Here is a 21,227-nt window from a genome sequence, read left to right as displayed (position 1 = left end):
GCCTGCAGTACCTTCCTACCAAGACCTGCATCGGACGAGGCTTGGGTATGAACCCGATAGAACCTCGTAAAACGTGTGCAAAGACGACCAGGTTGCAGCCTTGCAAACTTGCAAGGCGGAAGCCTGGTGGCGAACAGCCCAAGAAGCTCCGACAGCTCTGGTGGAGTGAGCTCGCACCCCCGAAGGAGGATGTGCCTCATGAAGACGGTACGATTCTGAAATTGCCGAGCGAATCCAGCGGGAGATAGCGGATTTAGACGCTTGAAGGCCCTTCCGAGGACCCTCGGAAACAACAAAGAGAGAATCGGATTGACGGAAGGGAGCGGTTCTAGAAAGATAGACCCGAATGGCCCTGACCACGTCAAGCTTGTGAAGGGACTTCTGCAAAGGATGAGCCGGAGAAGGGCAAAATGATAAAAGGACTATGTCCTCGTTGATGTGGAAAGCCGAGACCACCTTGGGAAGGAATTCGGGAACCGGTCTAAGAACTACCTTATCCTGATGAAGAATCAGGAAGGGGGAACGGCATGACAGGGCTGCCAACTCGGAGACCCTCCTGATAGATGAAATGGCAATGAAGAAGGCGACCTTCCAAGAGAGAAGGGAAAAGGGCACGTCCTGAAGAGGCTCAAAGGGGGCAGCCTGAAAAGCACCAAGGACCAGGTTAAGGTCCCAAGGATCCAAAGGAGGACGGAAGGGAGGGGCGATATGCGCAACTCCCTGAAGAAATGTCCTAACCTGGTGAATGGAGGAAAGGTCACTGTGGAAAAGGATCGACAGAGCGGACACTTGTCCCTTGAGTATGCTTAGGGATAGGCCCGAATCGAGACCAGACTGGAGGAAACCAAGAAGATCCGGAAGAGTAGAGGACATTGGAAAAACTTCATTAGTTTCACACCACCGGAAGAACGCTTTCCAGCACCTATGGTAGATACGGGAAGACGCCGGTTTTCTGGCTCTGATCATGGTCTGTATGACCTGGGGAGAGAGATCAGAGTTCTTCAAGACTGCGGCTTCAACGGCCATGCCATTAAACTCAGCGACTGAGAACTCTGGTGGTAGAGAGGTCCCTGCGAGAGGAGGTCTGGCCGATCCAGGAGTCTCCAAGGAGTATCGGCAAGCATATTTACGAGCTCGGCGTACCACGGCCGCCTTGGCCAGTCCGGCGCTATCAGTATGACTGGAATACCTTCCAACTTGATCTTCTTTACCACCCTTGGAATCAAGGGGAGGGGAGGGAACAGGTAGGGAAACTGAAACTGGGACCATGGAATTACCAGAGCGTCGTGGCAGATGGCAAGAGGGTCCCGGGATCTGGCGAAAAACTGAGGGACCTTGTGGTTCACCTAGAACGCCATAAGGTCGACGTCCGGCGTACCCCAGCGAAGGCAAATTTGGTCGAAAAACTGCGGGGTGGAGAGACCACTTGCCCGCTGCTAGACCCTGGCGACTGAGGAAGTTGGCTGCCCAGTTTTCGACCCCGGGGATATGAACGGCTGATATGGCCGGAACGTGGCGTTCCGCCCACCGAAGGATCTTTGCCGCTTCTGCCATTACTTGGCCGCTGCGAGTCCCACCCTGGTGGTTTAAGTATGCCACGGCCGTGGCGTTGTCCGACTGGATGTGGACGGGGAGACCCGTCAGAAGAGACTGCCAGTGTATTAGCGCAAGGAAGATTGCCCTGATCTCCAGAAGGTTGATGGGAAGAAGAGCTTCCTGGGTGGTCCAACGGCCCTGAGCCATGTGATGTCGGAAGACTGCTCCCCACCCGAGTAGGCTGGCATCGGTGGTGATGACCTGCCATTGAAGGGGAAGAAATGATATCCCTCTCAGGAGAGAGGAGGACAGCGTTCACCAGGTTAGGGACTGACGAACCTGGAGAGGAATGTGGACGGGGCGGTCCAGGGAATCCAAAGACCTGTTCCAGGTGGATAGGAGGAATAGCTGGAGAGGGCGGGTGTGGAACTGGGCGAAGGGAACAGCCTCTATGGAGGCCACCATCTTCCCCAGGACTCCCATGCAGAACCGAAGCGACCGGGGAGCTGGGCGTTTGAGAAAACGGACCGCTTTGAGGAGAACTACTTGGTCCGGTTGATCCAGCCGAGACGGGTCAGGGTGTCCAGAGAGACCTGGAGACTCTGAGCACAGTCTAGACGAAAGGAACCCTTGATCAACAGATCGTCCAGGTAGGGGATAACGAGAATCCCCCTGGAACGGAGGAGCTCCTTGACCGCCGCCATGATTTTGGTGAAAACCCTGGGGGCCGACGCTAAACCGAAAGGGAGAGCTGTGAATTGGTAGTGATTGTCTTCGATTGTGAATCGAAGGAATCTCTGATGCCGTACGCAGATGGGGACATGAAGGTACGCATCTTGAATGTCGACCGAGCAGAGGAACTCCCCGGGTTCCATGGCGGCGATCACTGACCGCAGGGATTCCATCCTGAAGTGGCGAGGTCGGACGTGGCCGTTCAGAAGCTTCAAATCCAGGATACGGCGGAGAGACCCGTCCTTCTTTGGGACTACAAAAAGGTTCGAATGAAACCCGGAAAAACGTTCGTCGGAAGGAACGGGAACTATAACTCCGGCGGCAACCAGAGACGCCACGGCTTGGAGCAAACCGGGTAAATGGGACGGTTGTTTTGGGGGACGAGAGAGAAAGAAGCGATTTTTCCAGGAGGGTAGAAAATTCGATCTTGTACCCGGAGGTAATAATCTCTCTGACCCAGGCGTCGCTGATCACTGACAGCCAGGTGTCTTTGAAGAGAAGCCTGCCTCCCACCCTGGGAAGACTCCCAGGTGGGGGCGACCCATCACTTAGGGTACTGTCACGCAGTCACACTTTGATCGCTACGACCGTACGATCCGTGACGTTCCAGCGATATCCATACGATATCGCTGTGTCTGACACGCAGCAGCGATCAGGGATCCTGCTGAGAATCGTACGTCGTAGCAGATCGTATGGAACTTTCTTTCGTCGCTGGATCTCCCGCTGACATCGCTGGATCGTTGTGTGTGACAGCGATCCAGCGATGTGTTCGCTTGTAACCAGGGTAAACATCGGGTAACTAAGCGCAGGGCCGCGCTTAGTAACCCGATGTTTACCCTGGTTACCAGCGTAAAAGTTAAAAAAACAAACAGTACATACTTACATTCCGGTGTCTGTCCTCCGGCGTCTCAGCTTCTCTGCACTGTGAGCGCCGGCCAGCCAGAAAGCGAGCACAGCGGTGACGTCTGACGTCACCGCTCTGCTTTCCGGCCGCTGTGCTTACACAGTGCAGAGAAGCTGAGACGCCGAAGGACAGACACCGGAATGTGAGTATGTACTGTTTGTTTTTTTTACGTTTACGCTGGTAACCAGGGTAAACATCGGGTTACTAAGCGCGGCCCTGCGCTTAGTAACCCGATGTTTACCCTGGTTACCCGGGGACTTCGGCATCGCTCCAGCGCCGTGATTGCAACGTGTGACCGCAGTCTACGACGCTGGAGCGATAATCATACGATCGCTGCGACGTCACGGATCGTGCCGTCGTAGCGATCAAAATGGCATTGTGTGACGGTACCCTTAGAACGGTATCTGTTGGAATGAGGTCTGGACTGCCTGGGGGTAGAGCCCTGGACCTCCACCTGGGGAGCAGGCTTGTAAGAGGGTTTTCTGCGTTCGCCCGTGGTAGCGGGGCGCTCTTGTTGCAATGAGGAATCTGAGGCAGCAAGCGGCCGAAAGGGACGAAATGTCCGAGGACCATTTGAGTTAAAGAAGCGTTTTGGCTTGGACTGGGGGAGAGAGGTACTCTTGCCACCAGTCGCGTCAGAGATAATTTGATCCAGACGAGCACCAAAAAGCCTGGAACCTTGAAATGCTAAGTTGGTGAGAGACTTTTTGGAGGTAGCATCTGCATTCCATGCTTTCAGCCAAAGAATGCGGCGAATAGCGACAATGTTGCTGCTTGCCCTGGCCGAACATGCGTGGTTAATCTGGTCTGCGAGGTCAGCCAGCTCGGTAGGGGAGGCCGAAGCCAAAATGCCCCGGCGGAGAATCTTGGCCCAGGCAGAGATGGCCTTAGCCACCCAGGTGGAAGCGAAGCTGGGACAGAGGGAAGCACCCGCTGCCTCGAAAGCTGACTTGGCCAGTGCCTCAATCTGTCTGTCCGATGCGTCCTTAAGCGACGGGACATCCGGTAAGGAGAGAACCGTCTTGGAAGAAAGACGGAAGATCTCCAGATGTTTTCTACCCGAAAAACGCTTTTCAGGATGTTCCCTGTGTTTAGACAGGGTAGACTCAAACTTATCATGGGTAGGAAAGGAGCGAGAGGGACGCTTCACCCACTTAAAAGAGACAGAGGAATCCTGGGGAGAAACCTTGTCTTGTTTTAGTTTGAGGGTTTGCGAGATAGCCGAAATAAGACTATCTACGACAGCCTGCATGCTAGAAGTCTGGTCTGAATCAGAGTCAGAACCGGACTGGGAATCCACATCAGACCCAATGTCCTCCTCCGAAGAGGGGAATTGGGAGGAGGAGAGCAGTTTGAGCGCTGCGGAGGGACCCGGAGAACTAGATGAAGAGCCAGGAAGAGTCCTCTTTCTAGAGCGGCTGGCTGATTTGTCTCCCTGAGGTTCAGGGTCAGGTGGGACCGACTTGCCATGGGGGACGGTCGGAGCAGTGGTGGCTGTAGGTAGCTGTGGAAGACGTTCAAGCGCCTGGACCAGGGACTGAGACACCTTAAGGTACCTTCACACTAAGCGACGCTGCAGCGATACAGACAACGATGCCGATCGCTGCAGCGTCGCTGTTTGGTCGCTGGAGAGCTGTCACACAGACCGCTCTCCAGCGACCAACGATGCTGAGGTCCCCGGGTAACCAGGGTAAACATCGGGTTGCTAAGCGCAGGCCCGCGCTTAGTAACCCGATGTTTACCCTGGTTACCAGTGTAAAATGTAAAAAAACAAACAGTACATACTCACCTTCGCGTCCCCCGGCGTCCGCTTCCCTGCACTGACTGAGTGCCGGCCCTAACAGCAGAGCAGTGACGTCACCGCTGTGCTGTACTTTTACTTTACGGCCGGCGCTCAGTCAGTGCAGGAAGCGGACGCCGAGGGACGTGTAACAGACATCAGAAGGTGAGTATGTAGTGTTTGTTTTTTTTACTTTTACGATGGTAACCAGGGTAAACATCGGGTTACTAAGCGCGGCCCTGTGCTTAGCAACCCGATATTTACCCTGGTTACCATTGCAAAACATTGCTGGCATCGTTGCTTTTGCTGTCAAACACAACGATACACGGCGATCTGACGACCAAATAAAGTTCTGAACTTTAACCAACGACCAGCGATATCACAGCAGGATCCTGATCGCTGCTGCCTGTCAAACACAACGATATCGCTAGCCAGGACGCTGCAACGTCACGGATCGCTAGCGATATCGTTTAGTGTGAAGGTACCTTTAGTCAAATCAGAGACCGACTGCGAGATAGCAACGGCCCACTCAGGGGGAGGGGGAGCGCCCCCATCCCGAGAGTCAGAAGCTTCCTGCGGGGTAGACATGGCAGGAGGACTGCAGGACTGGCAGAGAGGCGACGATTGGCCTACTGACCACTTTATCTTACAACGAGCACAGGAAGGGAGGCTCCAAAAGAGTGGACATAAGGAGATTCTGCAGCGCTATACTACAAAAAAGACTAAGGGGCCTACAGTGGTATGGATAATACCGAGGGAGGGGACAATATAGCGTCGCAATCCTACCGCACCACAGAGCAGAGTTATCTGTGTCCCCAACGCACGATTCTCCTGTGCACGGAGCTGTGAGGATAAGCCAAGGCTCCTGATAGGGCCGCACCAAAAGGAGAGGGCGTGCCCGAGATGTAAGAGCCATCCTGAGTGGAGGAGGAAAAGAGCGCCGAAAAAGCGCGCCCGAGGAGGGGGGCGTGGCCAGCCGCAGCGCTGAAAACGAAAGTAAAAAAGCCAGGACTTTGTGTCAGGGAGAGAGCGCTGCACATCTAGTCAGGGGAGGATACTGCTGTGGTAAAGCGGCTGCCGCTGAAGCGCTTGGTACCTGCATGTCCGGTTCCACAGGCAGAGTGGGGAGAGAGGATCGTCCAGGGGCCCGTTGAGAGAGGGGTCGCTGGATACGGAATCCTTCGTCCAGAAGACGGCCTCGACCCCAAAGACAAGGGGGAGGGTCACCGCTGGTGACCACCGTCTTCCTCTCAGCCCACTCCGAGGAGAGGGGTGAGGGGGACTGTTTGGCAAGGACCGCCACCATAAAGACCATGGAGCACCTGGGAGGGTGACGGGATAATGTCCTGCCGGCGGTCTGAGAGCTGCGATGCGGACGACACCACACTGCTCGCTCAGCTGCCCTCCTGGGGAGGCAGGGTGGGAGATGCACCCTGAATCCCTGAATGCTGTATCTGAAAAAGAAAGCCAAATCGTTAATAAAAACAACAAAACCTGTAAAGGAATTCAAGGTTAGCAGCGGATCTGATCCAGGTCCGCCTCCTACAGACACTAAGCACAAACTGAGGTACTTGGTGCCTGTCGGTGGGTGTATACTGAGAGGGAGGAGCTACGCCTTTTCCTTTTTTTGCATAGTGTCAGCCTCCTAGCAGCAGCAGCATACACCCATGGTTGTCCTGTGTCCCCCAATGAAGCGATAAAGAAATCACGGTATCAAAATTGCAAGCTACCACATAAAGAGCGGAAGAGGTCTCTGTCAGTCCCATAGATGTTAATAGAACAGATGCACACATGCACAACTACAGCTCCGTTCAAAAAAGGAGCCTCGGGACCCTCATTCCTGTGATTTTTGGGGATTTCAGTAGTGGACCAATCCCCAAAAATGATCAGCAAAAAAGTCAGCTATATTGGGAATAGATGTGATGAGTAAGTGTGCCCGGATAAGGTGTAATTTGAGCATGCTCGTGTCCTAATAGAGTATTTTCACAGTGCTTGAAAAATATGCTAGAGTCCCCACAGCTGCTCGACAGCCGCAACACAAGCAGGGATTGCCTAACAAACAGGTAATCCCAGCATATGTTGCGGCTGTCGAGCAGCGGTTCATGCATATTTTTCGAGCACGGATTAGGAGACGAGCGTGCTCGGATAACACGTCATCAGACCATGCTCGCTCATCACTAGTGATGATATAGATATTGGAATAACTTTGTGTCACCTGCTAGTAATACACAGGGTGCAAAGTATCAGAGCCAGAGGCAAAGAGTCTAACAGCCTCCACGAAAATCCAGGGCAGGTAATCTCACCTTCTTGGACATGTTGGGAATGAGTCTCTCGGCTTTTTCCTTCTTGCAGTTCTAGTCTCTCTGTCAGAATACTGTTCTCCTCCTGGAGGAGTTTATAATGAGCTTGCAGTCGCTCCCTAAAACGAGAGGTGACGATCAATCACGGGTAAATTATCATAAAGTTTAATATTTGTAGGGAAAAAAACAAACAAAGACAGACTGGACCCCTCTAGCTCAGCGTTACATTAGAACCAGTGGTGCCAGCAGTGGATCTTGATGATTTGTCCAATAGAACCTTCCTCAGATGATCAATTAATAACCTCACCAATAGCAGCCGATGCTGGAAGTGGCAGGACTTCTGCGTGTGGCTCATACTCCAGACTGAAGAAATAGAGAATTTTTTACTCCATTTTTTCAGCAGCATTTTTCATTTTTTCCAGCATTCCCAACTTTTCCTTTTTGCTGTTGCAATTTCATCATTGAGGCGTATACACACACACACATTACATATATTTAGAAAAAGATAAAAGAATATATAATTACCACTCCTTATTAGAAACAGGGTGCTCCTGTTTCAAAAGCTGATGCAATTTTTCATTCTCCCCGATAACGTCTTTCACTCTCATTTTGAAGGTTTTCATTTCCTCCTAATCAGGATGGGTGCAAAAAAACAAAACAAAAAACAAACAATCAAGAACCAACAAAAATCGAGACATCAAATAACCCTAGAGAGCAATAATCAGATCGTCCGTACTCAGATCTGTTCTCCTGTCTTCACGCATGTTACATTTTGACTTTGCAGAGGAACAAGTGGAGGCATAAAAACTTCCAGAAGTCTAAAAACTTCTCTGGCTCATTAAAAAAAAGTCAAAAAAACACCTCAAAATTAAAGGAAACATGTACAAAATGTATTTTATTTTATACATATCCCCTTTATTTCTGGAGGAGAACAGTTCGCTAATACGCCTTGCAAAAGATCTTCAGATTTAAAAGATACGGTAGGTGTATGGAAAAGTGACCCAATGACAGCATATAAATGGCATCTTATGGTATCAATAAGGATAAAATAAAAAAGGCATGTTTTAGTGATGGTGGTTCTGGTGCAGAATTCATGTACTGGTGGTGGTTCTGGTGCAGAATTTATGTACCGATGGTGGTTCTGATGCAGCACTCATGTACTGACGGTGGTTCTGGTGCAGAGTTCATGTACTGATGGTGGTTCTGGTGCAGAATTCATGTACCGATGGTGGTTCTGGTGATGGATTCATGTAGTGACGGCTGCTCTAATCTCGTATACATATAACAATCCATAAGAGGTCAGATGACGTGCTACATGAGTGCTCAAACCACAGATATATAAATATCCATGCTCGTACAACGTGAAGGTACACGGTGATCTAAATATTGCATCCGATTGTATTTTGGGCCCTCATCATCCTCGTTTTGGTGGAAAAAGAAAACCATTATAACTGGAATCCTAATGGCACAATTTTATCATGAAAAAGCTTTCAAGCTCCTGAACCTCAAGTAATTTCCACATTATTAGCTTCTCTAAATCCACACTAATAGAAACAGTCGCATTTGAGGCCCCCCACCAACATTTACAAAGCTGTAAATAACTGAAAAACGGGGCTTTTAACCCCTTAAGTACCACAGGAAACCTGTGAAAACACTGAGATTTCTGAATTAATTACCAGTAGAACTTAACTACCACTGTTTTCTACAGAATATATCTGCAATAATGTATCCCGAAAAAAGGAAAAAAAAAAAGTGTAACTAAATTATGCATGCTTTATGTTTTCAACTTGTTCCGCCAGATAAAACCACGCAGCCAAAATGTGCATCCATCTGCTGTAAAATGTACAGCATTGGTGCCAAACCCACTTCTGTCTATCCGCAGGTAAGATGCAACAGCTCCTGGAAGAAGTCACCGAGGACTGTGAGCAAAACAATATTTCGGAAATAGCTGATGCGTGTAAACTTAATTCTGCTTTATTCTGCCAAGTCAATTTGGGGAATAAAGAAAATAAAATTATTTAGTCTCGTGTAGAGTGCTCCATAGACAATCCAAAGATTGCATGGGACAACCGTTTCCTATATGCAGGCAGAAATCTCTGGCACACGGACCGTGGAGTTTGACCACAGATTTGCTGAAATTGCAAGGGTGGGTAAAGTTGGAGATCGAGCTGCTGTTTTTACCGTACCCTCTGACCCTGGATGATAAGGCAGCAAACATAAAACCTTTCACCTACATTCCCACGTATCCGCAGCGGAGGTCCGGCAGCAAGGAAGGTGTGTTGGGGATGAACATTACCAGAACACATTAAGATAAAATGTACGGGGGGGCCTTTATAAAACAAGTCACGGTCGTTATGGTTAATTGGTTGTAGCCAGGTGAATACGGTTCCCCCGGGTATCTGGTAAGGCAATGCTAGTTACCAGGCTTCTGACAACACATCGGCCTTGCTGCTGCCTGCGCAGGCAAATTACCTTGTAAACCCTCCCTGCCGGCCATTAATATGTATGAAAACAAGTAAGCTCGAAGGAATTTGCTTGCGTAACAGATGAGAATAATCAGCGACGAAGGTGAAGAAAAAGCCATTTCCATAACTGTGCGCACAATTTTCAGTTTGCGGGAATTTTAAGTGCTCCGTCAAACAGAGAAATGATTATTGTGAAGTGGACGAGCAGGCACAATAATCTACATTGCAGCACAGACTGGCCATGACCAGTATCAATCCTGATCCATCCCCTGTATGCAGTACCACAGCCGGCAATGTAGAATCACTTAACACCTTATAGTCCTGAAGCAGGACGCTCCGTCTTCCAATGTAGAGTTATGAGCCGTATGCAGCACGGACCAAGTGCCAAGGTTGCATCTGCCACAATCAGCCAAGGACAACACTTATGTGCGAGACGAATGAGCACACGCGTTCGCAGGTAACACTTCAGAGATGTAGCAAACCAGTGTGCCCATTTGTCTCTGTAGGTGAATGTGGCTTTCGGGGACAGTCGCATTGAGCGATCCAAACCACTGAGATTTTCCTAGACTGACTAAAATTGAATACCTATCCACAGGATAGGGTATAACTTCCCGAATGGCTAGGGTTCTGACAGCTGGAATCCATCCGGATTCTGAAACAGAAGATGGCGAGCGCAGATGGCGAGCGCAGCTCTTGGCCATCTCCGGTGATCCCGTATGAAGAGAAGACAGGGTTCTTCAGATTCACGTTCTCAGTTAAGGCCCCGTCTCACTTAGCGACGTTAAAGCGATCCCGACAACGATACGACCTTCAGGGATCGTTGCTGCGTCGCTATGGGTCGCTGGTGAGATGTCAAACAGTGAGATCTTCCAACGATCGCTGCTGCGATCTCACTGTTTGACATCTCACCAGCGACCTGTACAACGATGTCACATGGGAGCTATTATGACGATTCAGTGTCTGAGTCGTCAACGAGGTCGTTGGTAAAGGCCCCGTCACACATAGCGAGATCGCTAGCGAGATCGCTGCTGAGTCACAAGTTTTGTGACGCAACAGCGACCTCAGTAGCGATCTCGATATGTGTGACACGTACCAGCGACCAGGCCCCTGCTGCGAGATCGCTGGTCGTGTCGGAATGGCCTGGACCTTTTTTTGGTCGTTGAGGTCCCGCTGACATCACTGAATCGGTGTGTGTGACACCGATCCAGCGATGTCTTCACTGGTAACCAGGGTAAACATCGGGTTACTAAGCGCAGGGCCGCGCTTAGTAACCCGATGTTTACCCTGGTTACCAGCGTAAATGTAAAAAAAAAAAAAACAGTACATACTCACCATCTGATGTCCGTCAGGTCCCTTGCCGTCTGCTTCCTGCTCTGACTGACTGCCGGCCGTAAAGTGAGAGCACAGCACAGCAGTGACGTCACCGCTGCGCTCTGCTCTCACTGTACGGCGGCACTCAGTCAGAGCAGGAAGCAGACGGCAAGGGACCTGACGGACATCAGATGGTGAGTATGTACTGTTTGTTTTTTTTGGTAACCAGGGTAAACATCGGGTTACTAAGCGCGGCCCTGCGCTTAGTAACCCGATGTTTACCCTGGTTACCCGGGTGCTGCAGGGGGACTTCGGCATCGTTGAAGACAGTTTCAACGATGCCGAAGTCGTTCCCCTGATCGTTGGTCGCTGGAGAGAGTTGTCTGTGTGACAGCTCCCCAGCGACCACACAGCGACAAAACAGCGACGCTGCAGCGATCAGCATCGTTGTCTGTATGGCTGCAGCGTCGCTGTGTGTGACGGGGCCTTAAGGTGTCAAACACAGCGATGTGTGCTACCCAGCGGGACCTCAACGATCAAAAAAAGGTCCAGGCCATTCCGACACGACCAGCGATCTCACAGCAGGGGCCTGGTCGCTGCTACGTGTCACACATAGCGAGATCGCTACTGAGGTCGCTGTTGCATCACAAAACTTGTGACTCAGCAGCGATCTCGCTAGCGATCTCGCTTAGTGAGACGGGGGCTTTAGTTGGGAAGTTATCCCCTATCCCATCTGATCTTTGAAAAGGAACCTGTTTTTAGTACCCCAAATTGTCACCGACTGTCTTGTAGCTCGGCATCCCAATCCTTGTCCTTGGAGATGACAATCAAGTCAAACCCAGAGGTGCTGGGAAGCTTGATCTGACTCAAGGGTCTCCTGGTTCTTGACGGCAAAGCGATAAATTGTACATGGAGCACAGGTAATAGACATTTTTTTGCGAGATGAGGTGTCTGCTCGGGCTACAAAGGAGACTTTTAGAAAGCGAAGAAGAGGAGCGGTCAGGTGGTGGTGGACAAAATCATTCGACAGGTCCCCTTTCAGCAATTATCTAATAATTGAAAGGAAATCTCTAAATTTAGAAATGTAACCTAAACTCCTTTCACGAAAAGGTAAATCATGGCTCACCTCAAAAGCCAGGATCAGGTTATCCTTCTCATTAATTCGGTCTTCATAGGCGAGTAACAGCGGTGACAAATATTTCATATCCAACTGCAGAAGAAATTAATGACTAGAAGCTAATGGATGAACTTAAAGTGGCCAAGTCTAATATTTCATATGAGCCACCTGCTAAAGAAAAAAAAAAAAAAAAAAAAGGGGGAATTAAATCTAAGACAAGCAGGGCAGGCGCTAGGGACAGGAGGACTAAGCATTTGCCTGGGGTGCATTATACTATATGGAGGACTATGGGGGGTGCATTATACTATATTGAATACTATGGGGGGTGCATTATTCTATATGGGTGCAATATTCTATATGGAGGACTATGTGTGGTGTATTATCCTAAATTTAAGGCTATGGGTCACTTTATACTATGTGGAGGACCATGGGGTATATTATACAATGTGGAGGACTATGGGGTGCATTATACTATGTGGAGGACTATGGGGGGTGCATTATACTATATTGAGTACTATGGGGGGTGCATTATTCTATATGGGTGCATTATTCTATATGGAGGACTATGTGTTGTGTATTATCCTAAATTTAAGGCTATGGGTCACTTTATACTATGTGGAGGACCATGGGGTATATTATACAATGTGGAGGACTATGGGGTGCATTATACTATGTGGAGGACTATGGGGGGTGCATTATACTATATTGAGTACTATGGGGGGGTGCATTATTCTATATGGGTGCATTATTCTATATGGAGGACTATGTGTTGTGTATTATCCTAAATTTAAGGCTATGGGTCACTTTATACTATGTGGAGGACCATGGGGTATATTATACAATGTGGAGGACTATGGGGTGCATTATACTATGTGGAGGACTATGGGGGGTGCATTATACTATTGAGTACTATGGGGGGGTGCATTATTCTATATGGGTGCATTATTCTATATGGAGGACTATGTGTTGTGTATTATCCTAAATTTAAGGCTATGGGTCACTTTATACTATGTGGAGGACCATGGGGTATATTATACAATGTGGAGGACTATGGGGGGTGCATTATACTATGTGGAGGACTATGGGGGGTGCATTATACTATATTGAGTACTATGGGGGGTGCATTATTCTATATGGGTGCATTATTCTATATGGAGGACTATGTGTTGTGTATTATCCTAAATTTAAGGCTATGGGTCACTTTATACTATGTGGAGGACCATGGGGTACATTATACTATGTGGAGGACTATGGAGTACATTATACTAAACAAGCAAAATGCTGCCTATTCATCAAGTGATTGGATTTATGCCGGAACAGAAATTATTGTTCTCAGCAGCACATCGCCCAGTGAAAACTGCAGAAGTGCTGCTGATAACAGGATACTGTATGGGGACAGATTGATCTATTAGTGACAGCTCTGTCCCCATCATTGTTCTTCGGCCAGTATAAAGAGGCCAGGAAACAAGCATCGAATGACTTCAATATTGTCTATCGCGATCGTTTAGCTGTCTGAACTCAGCGCGTGTAAACACAATCTAAATTTTTCTTTGTTATGGTGCAATATGTCAGCATTTGGGGCCCCACTTTAAATATTTTGCCCAGGGCCCCACTTTGTCTAAAACTGGTCCTGAACACAAGTCACCTGATCAAAGTCTTGAATGGGACGGTAAGAAAATACAGTAAAATCGCTGTGCAATATGAATAATAAAGCGTTTCAACCAGGGAGTGAAAAAAAAAAAAATACTCAACAACATAAAAGTTCACATTTGTAAATGTAGGAGAGTTTTTTGGATCTGAAACTTCAAAAACTCAATATCAAGCTGTGAAAAGGTCAATGTAAAGGTTGCCTGCTCCTGCCAGAAATGTTTCCAATAAAATGACGGGTTGTTTGGGAGATGAAGGAAAAACGTTCAGACCTTTTACAGCTGACGTGCGCAGGGTTTCAGCAACAATTAAATAGTCTCCCCCTACTTGTTCTGCAATAGAAGTCACAGATAGATGGCCGCCACAAGCTGCAACCTGGACCCATAATAAAAAAAAAAAACAAACAAACAAAAAAAAAAACACAACTTACGAGCCACGGTGGTGGAGGTCCTCTGGAAGGTAATCCACCGATCCTTACATTCTGAAACCCAGATGAGAAGGAACAAATTTAACAGAGGGGTGTGAAAAAACGATAGTTACATTACATTGCATTCTTAAAATATAACAACCATTGTAAGGAACTGGCCATTATAAGACTTGTATCCTGCATTTTTCCTCTGCAGGCTTTACTTCTAAATTTCAGTTGCATCTGAACTAATGGGTGTAGACTAGCTGCTATTGTGTCTCCCATACAGACATGATGGATTCCTGCTCTCCTGTCTATGAAGAACATGTTCAGAAGTGACAGCAGAATGGAGGCGATTATGCAGCACTACTGAGCAATGTAACTGTGACTCCAGCACTATGGAGAGATAAATCACTTACTAAAAAGCTGCAGCATCAGGAACACTATAAGCAATACTGAGCAGTGTAACTTAATCCAGCACTAGGGTGAGAAATCACTTACTAAAAAGCTGCAGCATGTGATATTCATATAATGGAATACATGACAGTATCAAATCTGTCTACCTTCGCAATCATTAACACTATCTGGACTTCCTGGGATTATTTCTGGGCTCAACAGAGAACCTTTTTGGACTACTGTACCCCTTTTTCCTACCCCTTAATGTGTGTATGTCCTGTCTTGTTTGATGATTGTTAAATAAGAAATTTGAATTTCATAAGTGGATGGGGTTTGGTTTATTATGATATGAGGTGTAACAAATATATACAAGTTTTTTTATCTGGAACTTTAGACTTTTATTGTTTTAGTTTGTAATATGTTTTAATGCCACTAGAGGGAAATGTTTTCCATCAGTTAACCTTTAATGTACCCTATCCTCATTGATTCTATTCTTTGTCTATTTTGATTGTTAAAATCTTAATATTTTGTGGTTATTTTGATTGTGAAAAATTTCTAAAAAAAAATCTGCAGCATGGAGGACACTATACAGCAGTACTGAGCAGCATAGGTGTGAATCCAGCACTAGGGCAAGATAAATCACTTATTAAAAAGCAGAGCTGAGCAGTGTAGGTGTGAATCCAGCTCTAGGGCAAGATTAAACACTTTCTAAAAAGCTGCAGCATGGAGGACATTTTACAGCAGTGCAGTTATGAATCCAGCACTAGGGCCAGATTATAACGTTCTAAAAAACTACAGCCTGGAAGACCCTCTAAAGCAGTTCTGAACAGTGTAACTGTGAATCCAGCACTTGGGTGAGTTAAGTCACTTATTAAAAAGCTGCAGCATGGAGGATGTTATACAGCAGTACTGAGCAGTGTAACTGGGAATCCAGCTTTGGAATGAGATACACAAACTATAAAGCAGCAGCACTGTTTGTGTGTGTACCTCCGCCTCTCCCCTTTATGTAGACATCACCATGCATCTATAATCGGACCCTTCAGTGAGATGGCAGACTGACATGTCTCGAGCAACACAGATTTCAGCAGTTAAATGACTTCAGGAGCAGGGGAGGAAATAAGACGCGGCTTACAAGTGGAGAAAAAAAAATCTGATAAATACTACTAAGTATCTTATAGTCACATGTGCTACAGATGTATGGAAAGTTGTTTTCAAATGACGGCAACAGTTTCACATCCCAGTAGAAATGTGTGTACTTTATATTGGATAGCTGGCGATTTTGATGGTGCGAATAATGTATTCAGCAGCACTACCCTTACAGGAAAAGAAACGGGAATTGTATGCTAATAGGATCCATTAGTTTTCCAACATGTGAAAGCTTTAAAATAAATAAATATTTATTTTTTATTCTGTTGAAATACTAGTTCAAGGCTCAGCCTTGCGATTAAGGAGGAAAATTGACTCTGAAATGTTCTTAGACTTGAGCAATGTCCCTCGGGAGAGACCAGAGCGGGGGAGGGGGGGGCCCGGGTGTCTGCTGTCAGAAGGGATCAGAAGGTGGCGCGGTGACGTACGAGGCTGACAGATCGGGACGTCTCAATCACAGTTCACCGAGCTTCACCAGTCACTGAGAGACGGGAAGGAGTCTGCAAAGGGGGTCTCCTGAGCCAACGACTTACGCAACAACTCGCAGCCTCATTTACTGCTTATTTTTATTTAATCTGTAAATTAAATTAAATCAATTTAATTAAAGCAAAAAGTCGCATACAAACACTTTTTTTTTTCTTATTTTAAGCACAGTTTTTATAAACCATCTTCTCCATTCAAAGATTATATTGCTAACCATTTACGAAGATCGCTGGGATCCAAGTTTTATACTCCATGGAGTCACCATCGAACTCCTCCTGAAAGCAGATTTGTCACCAGGCAAAAAATAAAAAAATGGAGGAACAAGTCCGCTGATCTGAAAAATTGGGTAGGCCCCAGTAGGTATCTAATGGAAAGGGGTAAATACCTTCCATCTCTGCAGTCCTTGCTAAAATGATAAATGGGGTTAAGATACTGACTGTTGCGGGTGCAACCGCTGGGACCCCTAAAGAGTATTGAATGGCACTAGATTCAAGAAGGGACTATCCCTTTAAATCTTACTCCACCCACGTAGGTTGAGGTTAACAAGCTATGGGTACAGAAGGCTAGTAATTAATCGGAGCAGTCGATTCTGCGGTGCGGAGCTGCAGGCTTCTCCCTGGTTCTGCACCCTGCAGATCGCATTTACACTGACAGTATAAATGAGTTTCTGCATTATTCATGGCTGCAAAAGTGGAAGCAGCCAGCAAACAGCAGGAGCAAAGCGCTGGGCCAGCACGGGAGCACAGACACCCCACCGACACCGTATGTCCCTCAGCCTGGACATAAATGTCACTTATAAGAAATAATAAAAAAATAAAATAAATCAGCGGACCTGGAGGAAAATGCTCCGCTCGCACTGGAAGAGGATCATGACCGAAATGAAATTAGGGCAGAAAATGTTTCCCTTCTAGTGAATAGGACGAAGATGCAAAACCAAGCACAGCCGATGTGCAGTATGGGGCGATGTAAGCTGTGAGGATAACTGACTTTTTGGCCATGGGGCTGCAGATAACCCTGGCTGCCTCCTTCCTGCTCTGCCCCAGTTGATTGACTGGTCTCTTCCATGTGTTACAAAGAGACCTGTCGGTCAAATGGAATGGATCCCAGTCAGGAAACATCATCGGACTAGTCAGGTCTCATTATATAGTCCACAGTCGGTTTATCAAACTATATTTTCTCTGAAACTTTGCAGAGTTTAAAAGCTGATGGAGACCGAGCTGCAAGAGACTGGCAGGTCCTCAGCGGCTTCTCCCCACTCTCCATGAGTGACAGGTCTCTCCGTATACACTCACGCAGGGAGAGACCTGTCACTCAAGAGAAGTGGGAGGAGAAAAGCAACTGGGGACCTGCCTGTCTGATTAGTGTCCATTGCAGCTCAGTCCCCGGCGGCTTTTAAAAGTATATATTTCTCCGAAACGCTGCAAACATACCTGGCTGAAATCATACAGCTACAGTCTGATACATGCAGCTTGTGAATCAGGTGACTCATCTGCCTTTGTCAGATTTCCTTTAAAGTGCTAGCCCCTGTTAAGGCCTCTTTAGGCGAGGTGGATCCATGAAGCCCAAGGTCAAGGTGGGCACATGGGCGTTGTTGCAGCAGGTAGTTGATGTACGCCGGAAACTCAGAGAGGTAGCACAGACACTGGTAGCCATAGGCAGACAGAAGACATCCTGGAAGATCAGGAACAAGTAGCAGAAGTACTGGAAGCTGCAGGCAGACAGGAGACATTCTGGAGACCGCAGACAGGTTGCAGAGTTCCTGCAAACCACAGGTAGGCACGTAGCAAAAATCCTGGAAGACTGTAAATGAGTAGCAGAGGTACTAGAAGTCGCAGGCCGACCGGAGACGTCCAGGTGTCTGCAGCCAAGTAACAGGGGGACTGTAAGCCACAGGCAGCCAGTAGACGTTTAGAGAGCACAGAAAGGATTTGTGCACAGACAAACTAAAAGTCTTAATACCAAGACCTAGATGTATGTCATGGGATACCTTACACAGGCTCAGGAAGTTCAACACATGGGAGCACACCAAGCTACTTGCAAAGCCCAACTTGGAGCACAAAAAAGTTTAGCGGATCGGGCGTAAGGAGTAAAGCCCAGGCCTGGGACACATGTGTAACACCCCCTCGTTGGGGATTTAGGGCATACCACAGGATATGTCAGATTCAAATGATCTGATTGGCAACAACAGAATGCAATTTTACAAACGTGGCAAATAATCAGCGTTAATTAAAAAAAATAACGGGACTTTAAACCAAAGCATCAGTTTAGCTCGTGTGATGTGGGACTGTTCATGTGCAGTCTCACTAAAAGTTGGGAGGCCTGGTGTTTAAGAATAGTCTTCATTATGGTTTCTTGAGTATTGTGTGCATATGTTTTACGCAACATCATCTTCTTTTGTGAACAAAAATCTATATATATATATATATATATATATATATATATATATATATATATATATATATATATATATATATATATATATATATATATATATAATTGTCTAAGGGGTACTTCCGTCTTTCTGTCGGCAACTTCCGTCACGGAAATCCCGCGTCGCTGATTGGCCTCGCCAGCTGCCTGTCATGGCTGCCGCGACCAATCAGCGACAGGCACAGTCCGATTAGTTCCTCCCTACTCCCCTGCAGTCAGTGCCCGGCACCCGCATACTCCCCTCCAGTCAGTCAGTCACCACTCACACAGGGTTAATGCCAGCGGTAACGGACCGCGTTATGGCGCGGGTTACACACTCCGTTACCGCCGCTATTAACCCTGTGTGACCAAGTTTTTACTATTGATGCTGCCTATGCAGCATCAATAGTAAAAAGATCTAATGTTAAAAATAATAACAAAAAACCTGCTATTCTCACCTTCCGTAGTCCGACGATGCACTCGTGCCTGCAGGTTCCGGTACTAAGGATGCTATGCGAGAAGGACCTGCCATGACGTCACGGTCATGTGACCGCGACGTCATCACAGGTCCTGCGCGCGAAGGACCTGCCATGACGTCACGGTCATGTGACCGCGACGTCATCACAGGTCCTGCGCTCATACTAACCCTGGGACCGGAAGCTGCCGCGTGCACCGCACAAAGGCGACAGGACTACAAGGGGCCCTCGGAAGGTCAGTATATGTTTATTTTTTAACCTGTGACATACGTGGCTGGGCAATATACTACGTGACTGGCCAATATACTACGTCGCTGTGCAATATACTACGTGGCTCTGTGCTGTATACTACGTCACTGGGCAATATACTACGTGGCTGGGCAATATACTACGTGGCTGGGCAATATACTACCTGGCTGGGCAATATACTACGTCGCTGGGTGGCAGTTTGAAGAAAAAAGAAAAAATAGTTATAAGGAGACCTCACCTCTTCCTTAGATAAAGGGCGATACTTCGTTTGATAGCGGCTCAGCTCCACATTCAGTCGATGGATCGTAGTTTTTAAAGCATCGTTCTCATCTACTAATTCTTGTGCCTGCTCTCTGAGAGACACCAGCTCTGCTGTGGTTGAGATAAAGAAAAAAATATATATATTTCAAGCAATAAGGCCTATTCGTAACACCTTGGAGCATACGACTGGGGCTACATGGAGACTTAGGGTGCACCACCAAAATTCACTGGAAACTGACCATGAAAAGCAAGCGGCAAGAAGTCCAACCGTGTCGGATTTATTTTTGCAACTTGTTTGTCGCAGTCACATTACCCTAGAGGTCGCAATGTGACCCCCCTCACTTGTATTGGTGTGGAGCAGGAGAGACACCTAATGACCAGTGGTCACACAACAGGTGTCGCAGCCGAAGTCCTCACCCACCTGATCCTCCATTGCTCTCTGTGTCTATGCCTTAGTCCAAAGCACTAAAAATGTTAACGTGTGATCACCATTTTACTGTTGCGATGCTTACCTTCCGCATGGTTATTTTTTAACAATTCTTGAAAACCTTTCTTTTCGTCCTTCAGAGTCTTCATCTTCACCCGCATGGCTTTTATCTGCTGCCTGAGCTGCTGCACTTGAGAGTTCAGCTCCAGGTTCCTGTCTGTCAGTTGCAGAGTTTCTTCCCGCAGCTGGACGCCGTCATCATCGTCTTCATGGTTTTGCCATCTTTCGGGAGCCCTGCGATTTGCTTCCACAGACGAATCTGGTATAAAAGTACATAGCATCACATCGGAATGGGGGATTGTCCCTACCACTTCATTTCATCTAATCCAATCACCTTGGGCTCATATTTGCAGCAATGAGATAAGTACCTTGGTTATATCCTCCTCCTGATGAACCTCGGCAGAGGGGAAACGCGTCGAGAATTTGATTTCAACCTGGTACATGAATCAATGGGCTATGAGTAATTGATCTAAACCTGGTATATGAGTCAATGGGCCATATGATTTGGAAGTTGATATCGGACCTGAGTAATTGAATTTAACTTGATATATGGCCGAATGGCTACATGAATTATGATATACCTTATTGTTATTAGGGTGTTTGGTTATTTTCCTTTTGTTTGGTTTTCTAAAATATAAAAAAAAAATTTCTGGCCAACATATGTGCAATAGTCCACTTATGGCTTTAATCTATTGTCTGTCTATACTGCAGCCATGTGTGAATAAGAATTTAGGATATTAATTATCTAACATATGACCACGCACCTATTTTATTAGGGGCCATATCTTTGTTTATTTGCACATATAGGGTATAGGAGGGTGTGCAGTGTATCTTTTTTGATATAGATTCTATATACACTATTCAGGCCTAGATTGGGGAGGGCGCAGAAAAATATCTTTTGTATATAGAAATTCTGTGGCAAGACATCCTTGATTGTATCACAATATCTAGGCAATTAGTTTTGGTCACATATATAGGTAATCTTTAGAGAGACACTAGCAATATCTAATGTGAAGTAACAAAGGGCAGCTTTAATTATAGCCTGTGCCAGCATTTGCAGAGTATTTAGCTGGCCAATGAGCCAATAAAACTGTTCTAGCTTCTTTTATAGAAGTAAAGATC

At 47.0% G+C, this 21,227-nt stretch overlaps 1 protein-coding gene across 6 annotated transcripts in view; it reads right to left on the bottom strand.

The window, feature by feature from the left end:
• The window catches only part of CEP89 (centrosomal protein 89), a 106,350-nt gene that overhangs the window by 56,465 nt on the left and 28,658 nt on the right, over window positions 1–21,227 (bottom strand). For all 6 annotated transcript variants that reach the window (XM_077288650.1, XM_077288653.1, XM_077288651.1 and 3 more), the window contains 6 exons: window positions 20,131–20,364; window positions 19,596–19,729; window positions 14,223–14,273; window positions 12,155–12,238; window positions 7,778–7,881; window positions 7,256–7,371 (listed from right to left, as the gene is read on the bottom strand). In XM_077288650.1, coding sequence (XP_077144765.1) covers window positions 7,256–7,371; window positions 7,778–7,881; window positions 12,155–12,238; window positions 14,223–14,273; window positions 19,596–19,729; window positions 20,131–20,364 — 723 coding nt within the window. The remainder of the gene's footprint in view (window positions 1–7,255; window positions 7,372–7,777; window positions 7,882–12,154; window positions 12,239–14,222; window positions 14,274–19,595; window positions 19,730–20,130; window positions 20,365–21,227) is intronic.

This window comes from Ranitomeya variabilis, chromosome 2, assembly GCF_051348905.1.
Source record: "Ranitomeya variabilis isolate aRanVar5 chromosome 2, aRanVar5.hap1, whole genome shotgun sequence".
NCBI classification, from domain to species: Eukaryota; Metazoa; Chordata; class Amphibia; order Anura; family Dendrobatidae; genus Ranitomeya; species Ranitomeya variabilis.
The sequence above is the reverse complement of the archived record's forward strand: the minus strand, read 5'-3'. Positions and strand labels throughout refer to the sequence as shown.